This window comes from Stenella coeruleoalba (assembly GCF_951394435.1).
Source record: "Stenella coeruleoalba genome assembly, chromosome: 2".
Classification (NCBI taxonomy): domain Eukaryota; kingdom Metazoa; phylum Chordata; class Mammalia; order Artiodactyla; family Delphinidae; genus Stenella; species Stenella coeruleoalba.
In genome coordinates, this window is record NC_137147.1 from 152,598,740 (window position 1) to 152,615,056 (window position 16,317).

General features: G+C 39.3%; 1 protein-coding gene across 1 annotated transcript in view; it reads right to left on the reverse strand.

The window, feature by feature from the left end:
- UNC13C (unc-13 homolog C) overlaps window positions 1-16,317 on the reverse strand; it is a 739,526-nt gene that overhangs the window by 566,938 nt on the left and 156,271 nt on the right. Inside the window, exon 6 of the mRNA XM_079913745.1 lies at window positions 2,241-5,493. Within this exon, the coding sequence (XP_079769871.1) occupies window positions 2,241-5,232 (2,992 nt within the window). The 5' untranslated portion in view covers window positions 5,233-5,493. The remainder of the gene's footprint in view (window positions 1-2,240; window positions 5,494-16,317) is intronic.

Consider the following 16,317-nt stretch of genomic DNA (forward strand, 5'->3'; position numbering starts at 1 on the left):
CAACTCATTGGGATGCTCTGAGCCGGGAAGGGGCCTGAAAAATGCCCTTCTTTGGCTGCCCTTCCTCATGAAGCATATTGGCAGCGCAGGAGGGGGACAATTGCCTGACTGCTGCCAAAGGGAGAAGAGATGGCCTTTAAAATCTAGGCTACCGCAACCTCCTGCGTAGTCAATCTGGCGCCTTTCAAGCAACCAGAGAGCATCTTAAAGACGGGTGTATGATTTCCTTTAGGATAAATGATATCCAACAGATTCCATTCAAAGCTGGCTCATAGGATAACAAGCCAAGCTCCAAGACTTAGAGGGGTCTGAGTCCTCTGTTGTCAGGCCTGGTGTGTCAGGTATGTGATACCGATTGTTTTACCTTCTTAGGATTCTGAAGTAGGTGGTGTGTGGATAACCAAGTGTATTTATGTCTTCTGAGGATAAATGCCATTGAATGATTAGGATTGTTAGCTATGTAAATGGTCATTATCAGTAACAATCTACCTTGCAGAAGTTTGCTAATTTGGGATATTTTTTAAGTTAATGAAGATCCACTTTTTTCTGAAACGTATAGTTTCATTGTATTTATAATATTGCCTAACATTTCAGATACCTTAACCAGTTAGCATTAAAACATTCATGTATTGCATCACAACAAACAGATACACAAACATATACACACACACTGCTTATTCTTAATATGCCTTTAAAGTAGACCTCTCTGAATCCATAGTAAGTAAAATACACTGTCAAAAAGCTGACCTGTATTTCAAGAAACAATGAACTGAGTTTCAGTAATAAGAATATCTAATATTAAAAGTCACTCTGAAATAAGATAGACATTATTCCAATACGAATTACATTTACATAAAAATTTTGACTACTTGGCCTTTTCAAATCAATTTTAAAGATAGTTGAGAACTTTTCCCTGAAAAAAATAACAACCAAAAAACACAGCTAATGTACCCAAGATGCCCTTGACTTATATTGTTCTTTAAACAAATTCCATAAGATATGTTGTTTTATATGGACAGAATTTTAGAGCAGAGAACCCTTATAGTTATTTCACTTGTTTTAGGGCCTGAAACAGTTTAACCATAAAGGTATCTGATTATTCAATGATCCACCCATGTCAACCAGAAAATGGCCAGTTTGGAGTAGTATCTGATCACAATTTTGCTTAAGAAAAAGAAGCCATAATCAGCTGCCAGCTGAAGAAATTATTATATTATTTCATAATAGCAATTAACAGTTGATCATATAAATATATACCTTTATGGAGTATTATGTACAGTCAGTATTTTAAAGATGACAGTGCCATAATCAAGGAAACCATTAACAATATGTAATTCATTAAAACTGAGATTATATCAAACTATCCCAAAGATATAAAGAGATAAGCATGCAAATAACATAAATGGTAAGGGACTGAGGTAAGTGCAGATGAAGTTTTGTTGATAAATAAAAAGTCAAAAAAATTTTATTTACATGCAGCTACTTTTCCAAAGTATACGATCCAAAATTGTTCCCCCAGGAGGTCAAGTAAAACTATTAGGTAAGGTACTGCTTTCATTTCCATAATGGGCAAGAGACTTCTACTCCACTCTTTAGGAGGAAGCTACTCAACTCTATCTCCTTTATCCTCCAAAAGAGTGACTTGTGACCGCTCAGGTACAGCCTGAGGGTTTTGGCTCTAGTACCCTCCCTCCGCTGCATCGGTAGGTAGTGAGGGAGGTTGTGGTCCTCCATGGTATGGGCTGGGGTTGGCTGTGCAGAACTAGCTCTTCCTGCTGGCAGGCTCCAAAGTATAGATTTGATGGGAAAAGGAGTGGGAAATCTGGGAGTCCATCCTTCCTAATTCTTTAAGATTAATTTTATCTTTCTCCCAATCCCTGTAAAACCTAACAGGACCAAAAAGTAGACCCCAGGCTGCTCTTTGATTTCACTCATCCTTCCTTTGATAACTGATGCAATAAAGTTGGGAATATGAAATGGGGTTTTTGCTTAATCCTAGCACAGAAATGTTGAGCCACAGAGTATAGGGCTTATGACCTATTTGAAAACACTTTGATTTTAAATCATCAAGCCCAACTTGTTGGGGGAGTTGAGTAAAATAAAATCCTTCTCAGAATAAACATGCAAATTCCTTGAAAGTAAATTCCTTCCCCCAAGAGTAAACATAGAACATGCTCTAAAGAACACCACCCAATGGTAAAACACAATGAGCTCATAATGTAGCAGTTAAACATAAATACCTCCAGCCAGGATCTTCTCTTCCAATTCTGCCATTTGCTTCTTATAGGCTTTCCAAGCTGCTTCTTTGAAGGAGGGACGAATCTTCTTTGGCTTTATGATTTCCAGGGGCTTTTCAGGGATGTTTTGGTTTTCATCTTCTTTTATTTTCATTTCAGCTGATGTTTCCTTTAAGGGTTCCAATCCCCCTTCACTAGCCACATCATCTTCCTGCCCATCGTAACCCTCATCTTGTGGGGTTTCATAAGGTGTTTCATATGAAGGGTGATCATATTCCTGAATTTGTTCATCTGATTCAGTAATACTAGTCCTGTTTTCTAGCTTAGCAAGGACTTGTTCCATCACCTCAACATAATCTGTTTCATTATCAGCCGCTGGTTCACTGTAGTCCTCCTCACGCTCTGCTTTGTAGTAGTAAGGCTCTGTGTAGACATCAGAGTCAAGCGTGGTACTTGACTCATTTGCAGTTGACTGGGATAATGTTCGAAATCTCCCAATTAAGGAAGAGCCGCTGTCCTCATACCCACTGAGACTCTGTGTGCTTTTGTTCCATACCACTTCCAAGGCTGATTTAGCCCTCTGTAGTGTGGATCCAAATTTTGGGAAGCTGAAAGCCTTATCAGTAAGGTCAATGCTTAATCGACTATGCCAAGATTTGGGTGGGGCATCCTCTGAATCATCACTTTGCAATTCACTTTGACTTCGATACATCATGGACAACTGGCTTTGGTTTTGGTACAGCTCATTAGAATTAGCTTCCTGATAAGAATTATATTGGCCAACCCACTGTCCTTGTGGTTCGTTATCCAACCCAGGGCATGGAGATGAGCTGTCATCTTGGGTTAAATCATAGCTCTCAGAGTCCTCGTGAAGGACACTGTGGCACTTTCCCAAGTCTTCTAGGTCTTTATGGTAAACGTCTAGTTGTTGATCAGATAGACTGTTTGTGTCATAGTCAAAAACTTCCTGGGTGGATGAATCTAAACCTAAATCAGCTCCTTGCTCTACTTGATTCCATTCCTTCCATGGAGAAAGATCTTCATGTAAAGAGAGCTGAGAATCACTGTAGTGACTTTGGTCTCCAGATGCACACACCATGCTATTACTCACTCCACTGTCCACAGTTTCTGCGTTCTCAATTTCACTCTGTACTTGGGCACCCTGAGAAGCCCCATTCAAACACTGATCCTGAGGGCTGTCATACAAGGTAGGCGTGCCGTCCTGTTTCCTCTGCCAAAGTTCCCGGTCTGAAGACGACAGGAGGGAGCTTCCATTAGTTCTAGTGAAAAACTGATTTTCTGAAAAATCCTCCGAATAAGATTGACACAATCTGGAAAAGTCTGACTCAGAACGACTAAGTTTAGTGGCGAAAAAATCACTCTGTGAGTGCCAGAGAGGTGTTGCGTCTGCATAATAGGTTGTGGTTTGCTTTGCCAAGTTATCCGATTCTGGCAAATACAAGGAAATTTTATCATATTCTGATTTATTTGCAATTCTGCTGCTACTAGAAGTTTTATTCTTGGCTCTAGCATTGTGTGATTTTGAACTTGACTTGGAAGCACTTCCTTTTGTTGGAAACTCTGACTTGGAAAGCACAGCATAACTGTTTCTATTGAGGTCAGATTCCAGCTCTCTGTCACTGTCATCAGGTGACTGCCAACTGTTCTTCTTGATTTTGGGCTCTGGAGTAGACAGCTTTATATCCATGCTCTCATATGTCTGGGAGGATGGTATCCCTCTCTCTTTTCTTTCTTTGATGTCATGAGTAAGAATATCTGTCGAGATTCCGATGCCTGTTCCTTTGAGTTTATATGATTTTTTTAAGACGGAATCCCTTTGCTGAGGGGTTTCAAAATACACAAGGATGGGTCGAGGCTTTGCATTGGGGCAATCCCTTTGGTGTCCTATCCTCTGAGCAAATTCAACTTTAATAGCATTTGGTGCATCTGAAAAACCCATTTTATCTATGAGAATTTGGTACACTACACTTTCAATGTATTCAAATCTTTCTTCGGGCACATTTAAGAATCTCAGGCTTGCCTTGCTACCCATGTGACCTAAATGTTTAATATAATCATGGATGTCTCTGGTTTCCCTCCGAGACTGGACAAACCCTGTACGGAGCTGCTCAATTTCACTTTGTACAACCTCCACGCTGCTGGAGATCTCATCGATAGAATGCTTGAGGGCATTGACATGCCCTCGGAGTTCAGAAAGTTCTGTTTCAATCTGACTTATTCCCTGAAGTTCCTTAAAGATCATTTCCATGACATCCTGTGTTTGGCTAATGCAGCCAGAGGAACTGAATCCGGCCTCCAGGGCACTGGTCTTTGGGTTTCGGGCAGTTCTGTCCAAAGATTTGCTTCTGATTCCCCAGGTTTTCTTCACTGTGCTCAACTCTGAATCTGAGGAGACACACTCTTGACTCTTTTTCCATTTCCTCAGTTTGCGTAAAGCTCCTAGTTTTAAGCTATGCAGAGTGCGTTCCCCATCGGAGCTCCCTTCTGAGGGTGCCAGGCTGCTTGAACTCTTCCTGTTGCGTCTAACTGGCATCGTGTGTGTTGACTGTGCCTGGTTTTCTGTACTGCTCCTTAGTTCACTGAGTGATTCTGAGTAGGAACTCTCGATGGAAGATAACTCCTGAAGGATATCCTCATTCTCACCACTGGTTATATGAATATTTTCCTGGAGGCCATTGGCAATGGCTACTCGGTAACTGAACGTTGGGGAGAGGGAAAATTCTTTGTTAGTCTTGTCTTCTTTAGTGGATAAGTTGCGAGCGGATGAACACTTTGCAATCTTCTTTACAGTGCTTTTCAAGGTGTTAGAAAATTTAGGGGGTTTGGTCTGGCCAGCAATAAGAATGTCTTGATCCTTTTTCAGCTGACGATTCTCTTTTTTTTTGGTTGTATTTCCCAATTTCTTTGCAAACATTCCTTTGCAAAGCTTATGGATGTAAGGTAAAATCAGGCTCTTGAAAAGATTAGCCACCATGGAGAGCAATTAGTGCCAGCTTTTCTGCCCCAAAGAAGTAAATAAGGTATCAGGATGGAAATCTGTAAATCCAAGGCCAGCATCACTGTTCAGATGTTCTGTGAATCACTGAAAATAGCAGGAAGAGCCGCTGTGTCTCTGCCACAATGTCAGTGTCCTGGGAAAACCAGAAGCCAAGCTCCATTTATGAAAGACATTCATTCACTCTTGGAGGAGGGGTTTCGTGAATCGCTTTCATTTCCACATAACTTCATGCAGTACCTAAAAGAAAGGAACGTTAAAATGAATATCAGAATTCAATCCTAGATTTACCCCATTTCCAACATTTTTCAAAGCTATTCAAGATACACAATGTGTGAAAAATTGCAGAGGGGACAGGGAAATATCTGAATTTCAACACAGTTACTTTTAAAACAATTAGTTAAAGCAAATCAGAACCAATAACTATGTTAAATTATAATTTTCTTTTCCTAAATCACTTATGGGTGGACACAATTAAAATACTAGTAAAGGTAATAATAATTATTTAGAAAATGTTGTGTAAGGTGACAGGCAATTTAAAAAGCTATATTACCTGCATGGTCTTATCGTTTCCACTTTATATCTTTTCTTACAATTACATTTACTTCTACAAACATAAGCACTTCAGTTTAAATGTATTCCCCCCACCTCAAACATTTAAAATTCATCAAATTAATATTACCCATGTAGGTAAGATTTTTTTTATTCAGATAATCTTGTTATTCTAGGTATTCAATGATTGATAATTTCTTAAATGATGACTAAAGTAATTCAAGTAAGAAAACATTTCATATGATGACATAAATACCAAGAGAAAATACATCTTGTATAGGCATCAAATTTGTCAATGGAGTATCATGAATTGAAAAAAAAATAGTTATATCAAATTTAGGCATTGTAGTAACAATAACAACACAATAGGAAAATATATTTGAAAATAAGGATAACACATCTCAGTTCTGAGAGGATGTGGCTTGAGAAAGCAAAGCCACCTTAGGCAACCAGTGCAGCCTTGTGGCAGGTGGCAGGAAACCCAACCCCAGGGTTAGGACCATGACTGAAGATAGAACACCAAATCACATAAACAAAATTGTACCACAAATGAAACATGTCTAAAGATAATCAAACACTGGTTGAATATAATTCATCCTATGATTTGGTATTTTATAATGCAAATGACCACACAAGTAAATCATATTTGTGATAGCTAGTTTTTTGAATTACGTGAAGAAGAGGAAGACAGTTTACATTAATTTTGCTGCTTTACCAGCACTGTGCCTTGTATGTGGTAGGTATTCACACACAATTTTGTTGAACTGAACTTACTATTTTATCACTGAAATATATCACAGAATAATAGCAATGACCAAAAGCCTTTGTTGCTATCAAACTATGGATTTGGGTAGATAAATAATCTATTTAATTCTTTAAAGAATACATCACAAACTGCACATTGTTTTAGGAGCCTGATGTCTCTCTATCAGCTCCCTCCACTTGGAAATCTGCCAATTTCACTTTACTAGGGTCCTGCAGGGACTTGAGGAATACATTATCTGGCCAGGAGCCAAGCTTCATAAGAGATAGGGCACTGCAATAAGAAAGGGAAGCAAAAAAGATGGAGGAGAGAAACAGACAGACTCTAAACCCATGTCTTCCAGGTTTCATAAGCTGTTAGAATCTAATTCTGCTTGTCTGAAACAATTTGGTATTCATTCAGAATTACATGCCATGTTTTCTACTAATAAAAATTGCAAGAAATTAATTCCTGAATTAAATTCAAAAAATATTTATTGTATTCCTATGTGACCTCTCCTTGTGGGGAAAAAAAAGACTTTAGAAAGTTAAGTAATGGAGATATATGTATACATAGAGCTGATTCACTTTGTTGTACAGCAGAAACTAACACAACATTGTAAAGCAATTATACTCCAATAAAGATGTTAAAAAAAAAAGAAAGGAAAGTTAAGTAGCAGTAGGGTAGATAAATTATTTTAAAACCAACTTTGACAAAATAAATTGTTCCACTAATCACTCAATCTAAGATCCTCGGTCTCTCAAACCTGGAAACAAATATCTGCTTTTTATTTAAATGAACGCAGCAATTTTGTCAATGCCTCTAAAGTTTTCATGAAATTGTGTCTAGACTTCTTGACCTGCATTACTAGTTCAGAGCTACTGTTCTAGACTATAACGGTTGGAAAATTTTTGAACAGGAAAATTCAATCTACATTGAAGCCCTGCTTCAAAACACAAACCCGTGGACATGTCGGCATAGCTGCACAGACGAACTCACTTGCTCTGTATTCCAACCATACAGAACAGCTTGTTATTCACTACAGGCTCTACGCTATTTCACACCTCAGTAACTCTTCTATTCTCTCTACCTAGAATATCATTCATGTCTAGCTCTTCCTATCTGTAAAAATTGTGTTTCAACTTCAAAATCATTTGTCCAGTGAAGACTTCACTGACCACCCACACTGAGCTTTTCTCTCTCTTTGCCACACTCTCCCACAATCCAGTGCATGAGCAATTCGAATTCTTCTGTATTATAATCTCATTTCTGTCTCCATCCACTGGACTATGTCCTCTTTAAGGGTAAGACTATGACTTGCCCAATTTTAAACATCCTGAACCCAGCAGACATAATAAACATTCAATAAGTGGTTATTGAAGAATTGGTTCAAAAGGTACAATGTTTCAGTTATGCAAGATGAATAAGCCCTGGAGATCTACTGTACATCGCAGTGCTGTTAGTTAATAATACTGTATACTTAAAATTTTGCTACAAGGGTAGATCTTATGTTGTGTTCATATCACAAAATAATAATAATTATAAAGAAGAAAAGGCAGGAGGAAACTTTGGGTGATGATAGATATGTTTACAGCATAGATTGTGGTAATGATGGATATGTTCATAGCATAAATTTTGGTGATGATTTCACAGATGCATACTTACCTCCAAATTAACCCACATTTCAGCTACTTATTAATGTCTTCACCTGGTTGTCTAAAATTAAACTCCATACAACACCTAGTCATTTTCCCAAATTAGTCTCAACTAATATCATATCATCATAGTTATTAATTTACCCAAGACATATACCCAGGAATCATTCTAGATTCAATATGATCCATCCCATATCCATACCTGATGTATGTCCCCTTATCCCACTAGTGATGCCTTAGTTCTGAACTCCACAATTTCTCATCTGGACTACTACAGTTGTATCCTATATGGTCTTCCTAGCTCTAATTTGGCCCTTCTCTCAAATCCTCCTCTCTAAAATTAATATATTTAAAAGATATAGGGCTTCCCTGGTGGCGCAGTGGTTGAGAGTCTGCCTGCCGATGCAGGGGACACGGGTTCATGCCCCAGTCCAGGAAGATCCCACATGCCGCGGAGCGGCTGGGCCCGTGAGCCATGGCCACTGGGCCTGTGCATCCGGAGCCTGTGCTCCGCAACAGGAGAGGCCACAACAGTGAGAGGCCCGCGTACCGCAAAAAAAAAAAAAAAAAAAAAAAAAAAAAAAGATACAATTCCTTCTACGTAAGACATTACCTTTCTCAGCAGTTTCATTTCCTGTCACTCCCCCAAGCACATCTGCCCAAGGCACTGAAGTAGTAACAGTTCCCTGATTACCGTATTGTTGCCTCACCAATATGTCCATGCTGTTCCTTCTGCCACCATCCTTTTCCCCTTCCCTCTATCCCCACATGCCTCACTCATGAATATCTCTATATATTTATCTATGTATCTTAGATCCAGCAGGGATCAGCATCATCTTGTTGCACCTCTTCAGAGCCCAGCACTTCCTCCCCTGTGCTCCCACAATACCTTGAATGTACCTTTGTTATGGTAACTTACAATACAGTAATTATTTATGTGAAATATTTTATTTATATGTCTATCTCCAAATCTGACTGTGATTTGAAGGGCAGAGGCTATGTCCTGTTTAACTTTAAATATCTATGTTACTTGATATGTAATCGACTCATAATATTTGCTGGACAAATGAATAAATATATGAACAAATGAATGAATGGAGAAACAACAAGCCGATGAATTACTAGATAAACAATAAAGATACAAAGAAGCCTGAACTAGCTGAACTGGGCCTTAAATGATCCAGAGAAAGAAAATCAGTATAAGCAGAAGGCAAGTATCCCAAACATTCATGTCGTGTCCAAAGATGGAGAAGCACCCACCTTGGAGAGAGATGGGGACTAAAGGGAGATGGGTCTGGATGGGCAAAACCTAAACAGAATGTGGAAAGGTTTGAAACTTAGGTTTAGAAGTGCTATTTGATGAGGAGGCACTAACGGTTATCGGTTTTCAGCACGGCCTCTGGATTCCAATTACCTGCATTGGAATTCCAGTTCTCAGACATATTACAATAGTTGTATGAGCTTGAGAAAATCACTTCTATACTGCCTTCACTTGTACATTTATTAAATTGTGACAGAAATAGTACCTCCTCATGGGATATCTGTGATGAGTTAACACATGTGAAGTTCTTAGAACAGTATTTAAAACAGAGCAAAGCCCAGTACATATTAGTTGTCATGAGAACGAAGAAGGCTGTCGAAAAGATGCAAGAAGTAATGACGGAAGATTCATAGTGTGGTATCTCTTGTGAAAACTAAGATAGATAGAAGTAGGAGGAAACTTAGGAATCCTGCTAGGTTGGAGGATGAGATGAAAAAATATAGCATATATTTTAAAGAAGAAACTGGAGGGGAAATGGAGAATGCTTTATACCTCTATGGTCCAGTGACAATTTTCCAATATTGAAATCTCACCTTCCTAGTCACTGGGTTCTCTCTCTCTCTATCTCTGTCTCCATCTTTCTCTCTCTCTCTCTCTCTCTCTCTCTCTCTCTCTTACAAAGCCACAGCTGCCTTGCTAAGGTTACTGAGTCTCAGATATCAGGTGGGGTACTTCCTTTAGACAAGTGGCCAGGGTAGAGAAGGAAGCTAACATTTAATGAACACCTGTTATGTTCCAGAAGCTTAAACTATCCCAATTAATCCTCACAGAAACCTGTTGAAGAAGACATTATTATATGTCCATTTTACAGATGAAGAAACAAGAGGTTCAAAGAGATTAAAAGATACAGCTAAAGTTACACAGCTAGTAAATGGCACCACGTTATCCTCCTTCCCAATAGCTTCCACCAGAGCTTTATGAAAGATAACTAAAGCAAAAAGATATCTTGGAACTTCCCTGGTGATATAGTGGTTAAGAATCCGCCTGCCAGTGCAAGAGAGGTGGATACGAGCTCTGGTCCGGGAAGATCCCACGTGCTGTGGATCAACTAAGCCCGTGCACCACAACTATTGAGCCTGCACTCTGGAGCCCACGAGCCATGACTACTGAAGCCCGTGCACCTAAAGCCCATGCTCCGCCATAAAGAGAAGCCACCGCAATGAAAAGCCCGCGCACCGCAATGAAGAGTAGCCCCCGCTCGCCACAACTAGAGAAAGCCTGCGCGCAGCAACAAAGACCCAACGCAGCCAAAAATAAGTAAATAAATTAAATCTACGTTTAAAAAAAAAAAAGGATATCTTGGTCCTTAGTCCTGGGGTCTATGAAGCTATCAGTTGCATGTAAAGTGAATGTTGCCAGTGGTAATTGACACAAGTCCTAACACCCGCCACATACAAATCCACATACCTACTCTCCTCTCTAAAGTTCTTTTTTTTAAAAAAATGGGAGCAGCCCAGATCAGGACAAAATCAGCATCAGTATGAGGTATGTGGGAGGCAAAGGGATTGAGAAGGGATGAGGAGACCAACATATCATCACATGATTCTTCACTTGAATTCAAAATCTCATATTTACCCTCCAGTTGTATTACCTTTCATTATACAGCCACACATTCTTTTCAGTAACGAAGTTTGGGGGTAAGATTTAAAGTTTTGGGAAGGAGGATTTTGAAAAAGATTAAAACACTAGACTATTATGAGGTGCCTTAGTAATAATATTTAATTATTACTTACTGTGTGCCAAGCACTGTGTATGTAATTTTCTAAAATTTACCTCATTTCACTTCATTCCCATAATAATTGTGTGAAATTAGTATTATTAGTTTCCAGAAAATGAAGCTGAGGTTTAGAGTTTTGAGGAAACTTGCCTTAATATATGCAGCTAACAAGCAACACAGCCTTGACTCCAGGCCCCAGATTTGGACTCCAAGTGTATCAATTCCAAACTGCCTATTAGGGTTCAATGGGGAGTAAAATATTTTTTGCCTGTATGTTAACAAATCCATTTTGTAAAAGAGCTATTTAGTATGACTATAACAGTAGGCATCCTTGTGGGCTAAAAGAGCTAATGAACATTTGAACAGTCAGCAATTTATTGCTAAATCATTACCAAAACTAAGTTAAAGTATTTTCAGATAAATAAACAATTTTAAGTTCCTTATCAAATCCAGTGAAGTAGGTGAACTGGGTATCCAAATGTTAACTTGCAAGGGAGGGAGAAGACAAAGAAGCACGATGTGATACAGCCCTACTAGGTTGCCTCCCCAAGTCCTGCCCTCTCTACTTCAGCATGATGCTTCCTTCACAGGCCCTGAGCTGAATTCCCACCTCTGGTGTAGGAACCTCAGGCTTGCCACCTGCGTTTCTGACCTTCTATTTATTACTATCTGCTTAATCCCTGCTACCAGCCCAGTAGGGAAGTCTCACTCTTAACTGCTCCTTTGTTGGCAATGACTTTGTGTTAAGCATCCAGGACCCTGTTAGGAGGATAATTGATCTCCCACCAGAAGAGAGCAAGAAAGCCTCTGTTTCTCATTATAGCACCTCAGCAGCAAATACCCTCTACTCTCTGACTGCTGGTTTAAGAGACATTTTTCCAAAAATAAATCAGAGAAATATATGAACATGGTTCACCAAATATCTGTTCAACAGGAAATCCTTGGTGCTTTGGAAAACAGCTGACTGGAAGAAATTTCCCATCAGATGGGAATGAAGAGGTGCCGCTGCAGAGACAGAGCAAACCTAACCACACACGGCAGCAGCTCATCAGAGCCAGAAGGCCCAAGGGAAAACAGCACTGGCCAGCGTGCTGACCGCAAACTTCATGAGCAGGATCCTTAAAGCACAACAATGTAACAAACCTGGGTAGCTGGAAATGGAAGGGAAAGCTAGTCACACCAATAGCCACAAGGAGCTGATGAGAGGGACCAGCAGGGGAGCTGGGACAAGGCAGGAGATAAGAAAATAAAAAGATCAAGTTTTCAAAAGCATCTCCTAGAATGTCTTTATTGGATCAATGCAGATTTATAACTGTTTTATATATCTTTTTATATGAAGGAGTAAAAGAATTCTATATCTAATGTAACTGATGGTCACAGGGATGACTATGACAATGAAAACTGCTGAAACACAGTAACACCTGAAATGATGTCCTTGTGAACACTTCATTTTTTGCCTTATGTTAAGGCACAAACAATAAACCAATACATATGAAAATATTTTCAACAAAAATGAGCAAACTTAAGAGGTTTATCCTAAGCTAACAAATCATTTTTTTAATAAATAGAAAGCCCCATTTCCCCAAGAATGAGGGCCAAATGATTCATGCCCTCTTTTTTCTAGCTAATAAGATATTTCATGAATTTGTTCATCAAACAACAGCCCATCTACATTTTTACTCACCTCCATTGCTGCTACTTTGGTTTAGGAGTGCACAATGACATCTAGTACTAATAATTCTGTAATTCTGTAATTCTTATTTTAATTCTTTGGAACCTACGAAGTACTTTTGTATGTATCAACTCCTGATCTTCTCGGTAACCTTATGAGGATATTATCCACAGTTTATGGTTAGGGGTGGTGAGTCTCATAGATGCTAAAGTAGTTGCCTGGGTCTCCTGACTCCAAAACTTGGTTCCTTCACTATAATAATGTACCTTCTCCTTACTCTAGATATTTAATATTGCAATAGCTTACTAGCCTCCTAAAGTAATATCCTCTGCCACTCCAAACCGTCCCATGAACTGATTTCCATCTAATCTTCCTTAAATATAGTTTTACTCTTATTCTCCTGCTACAGACTATTGTATACCCTCTATTCTAGGCCTCTTCACGGTTCCGTGGATACACTAAGCTTATTCCTCCATTGTCACTTTTATTCCTGTTCTTCACCCTGCCTAGAATGTCCTCCAACTAATCTGGCCTCAATCATTTAAAAGCCAGATCAAGACTAATCTTTTATGCAATAGTTTCTTTAACTACTTAGTCATCTTTTCTTTTTCATATATCCCATATAGTCTAAACCATGATATTCAGTCTTTCATCATTCTTCTCAACTATTTACCAAATAGCTCTTGTACATGTTTTTCCATTTGTTTAATGCTTATTATATGCTTTACTCTGTCTTGAGTCCTTTGTAGAGATTACTACATTAATGTTTGTTTATAATATCTGCAGTAGGTATTGTAATTGATCCCCACTTTGCAGATGAAGAAACCGAGAACCTGAGTAGCTGGCCCAAAGACACACAGCTACGAAGTGATGCAGCTAGAAATGCAACCCAAACTGACTGGCTTCAGAGTCCTTTCTCATAAACACCAGGCTCTACCGCTATGCCCATAAGAGCCAACCTTAGAGAAAAAAGTGGTCACCTATGTAACATGTTTGAAGAAGAACACCTGCCTCAAGAAGAAGCTATAATTAGAGCTTTGTTTAAGATTTGTTTAAGATTTGTTTAAGATTTGGTCTTTCATGAAATGCAAATCTCACCAAGGGGCTCCAAGGTTTTAAGGCGTATATCACTTTGTATCTTGGTATAAAATGTTTATGAGACCATTCCTCAAGAGAAGGAGGGAGAGCAGAGAGAACACAGAAAAGCATGGGGTTGGGGAGAGTCTCCCACCAAAGGAGACAAGTAGTAGGATAGGCCAGATATGAGAGACTTGAGGAGCCTTTAAGTCTTGCCCGCTTACTGTCTTGGCCATGGCCTGGCCCTATTCCAGCTAGAGAACACACGTCTGGAGAATAAGAACTAGGTCTTTTTCAGTCTTTGCAACTTCTGCCCACAGACATGTACAGAGAGCAGAGCACAGGTACACTGGCTACAGATGAGCAACTTAGAATGATGTCATTTCAGAGACAAGTTGTTTTAGTTTACTTGGTTTTTATCCTCACAACTCACCATTAGCCCTTTTTTATTTTTTTTTATTTTATTTTTATTTCCCCCCAACTAAAGCAGACGTGGAAACTCAATGAATATAACTGATCAAAGCAGAGGCCCCTTGGTTGAATTAAAGAAGCCGTGCCGGAGTCTTACTTTACCTGCTGCTTCCACACTAGCTACAGCCCATACAGACCCTCTACAGGTTCCTAGGGCTTGGAGAGTACAGTTCAAACAGCACTAATCCTCAAATGTGCACAATGTGAAATGAAAACCCAGAAAGGTCAAAACACTTGCCTGAGTTCCAACAGCAGAGCTGGGACAAAAATGCAGGTCTCCCACCCCAACTTCACTGTTTTTCTCCCTGTGCTGTGTTGCCCTCCTCTAAAGCAATCACATCCATAGGGCTGGCATCTTCCTACCATGGCAACATTCTATGATGTAGTGATCTAACTCTATCCTTAAATGATTTGACTTTGACCTTGATTCTCTGTAGTCAACATCTGTAATTTTCTGGAGCTAGAAAGTCTTTTGATATTAAAAGAGGTTTCTGTAAGAAAATCTTATGAGCAATTTTGACATGTATTGGAATTCTTACTTGGCACTTAAGCCGTATAAAGGAAGGCCATTTAGGAAAAACACCATTCTGGAGCAAAAGTTGCCACTAATTCTAATGTTTCCCATGTCTCTGTCCCACCAGGTTGGTTGGACACATTACCAGCCTAGCATCCTGTGCCAAGGCAGGGCCTCAGATCCCTGTGAGAGCAAATTACACACCCGCATCTAAGCTTCCTAAGCACTTTTTGCTATCTTCATCACTCTGTCTTCAATATTTTTCAACGATTAAACCCTAAAAAAATCCTCACAAGGTAAAATATTAATCTCATTCTAAAAACAAGAAAACTGAGACTCAAAGACCCTAATGACTTACTCAGTGGTGGGGCTAGAATATGAACAATATAGGTGTGGTTCCCAAACCATACACAGCACACTGTTCAAGCAGGTTGACATCAGTTCTATCAGGGAGCACTTCTGTCCTCGGTGAATAGAAGGCGTATTCCGTTTGGTGCCCAGCTGAGCTCCAACATACACTATTCATTATGTCAGGGGTGGGGCATGGGATGGAGGCTTAAGCCAGACGGCCTACGGTGAATCCCGGCTATGCTTCAAGCTAGCCGTACACAGTAAGCAAATTGTTTAACCTCTGTGTCCCTCGGCAGACTCATCTGACACATGAGAAAATAACAGTACCAACTCCCTCATGTTGCTGTAAAGATTAAGTAAGAGAGAATTAGAGGAGTGCCTAGAACCGCAGAAGTACTCAGAAATGTTAGTTATTATTTGTTTTTACAAATAACAATAAGATCCCAATCTGAGCAGACCTTTCCTCTACCCCCATTTCCTTCCTGACTGTAGGACAGCCAAGAAAGGCCCATTGTAACAAGCCCCTCTTTTAGAGTTTTCATTTAGAGTGCAAATTGCCCAATGTTTTTTCAAGGTAGAGTAAGAATCATACTAATTCTGAAGGCCTGTGAGGAAGATAAAAATGCGTAGTGTTATATACAGTTAAAAGTTATTCCTTTTAAAATGTTACATACTCTACAGGAGTGGATGAGAAACTTGTAACAATGATTTTATTGTATTTTATTGATTCTAAGACATGCATATTTTAACATTTCTGAAACTGGGATTGAGACCACAGATATTTCATATTCCTCACATATAAACCAGGAATTATATTATCTATGTCCTAGGGGTGTTTGCAAGATGTGTAAGATTACGTGATAATGAGAGTGAACACATCTGTCACATTTCTTGGTAAGGCATAGCGTTTGGTTTCATTAATATCCACTTTCTTCTTTATCACTCCGTCCCTTACTTCAGCAAAATGTTATTTAAGCAAAAACTCATGAAGG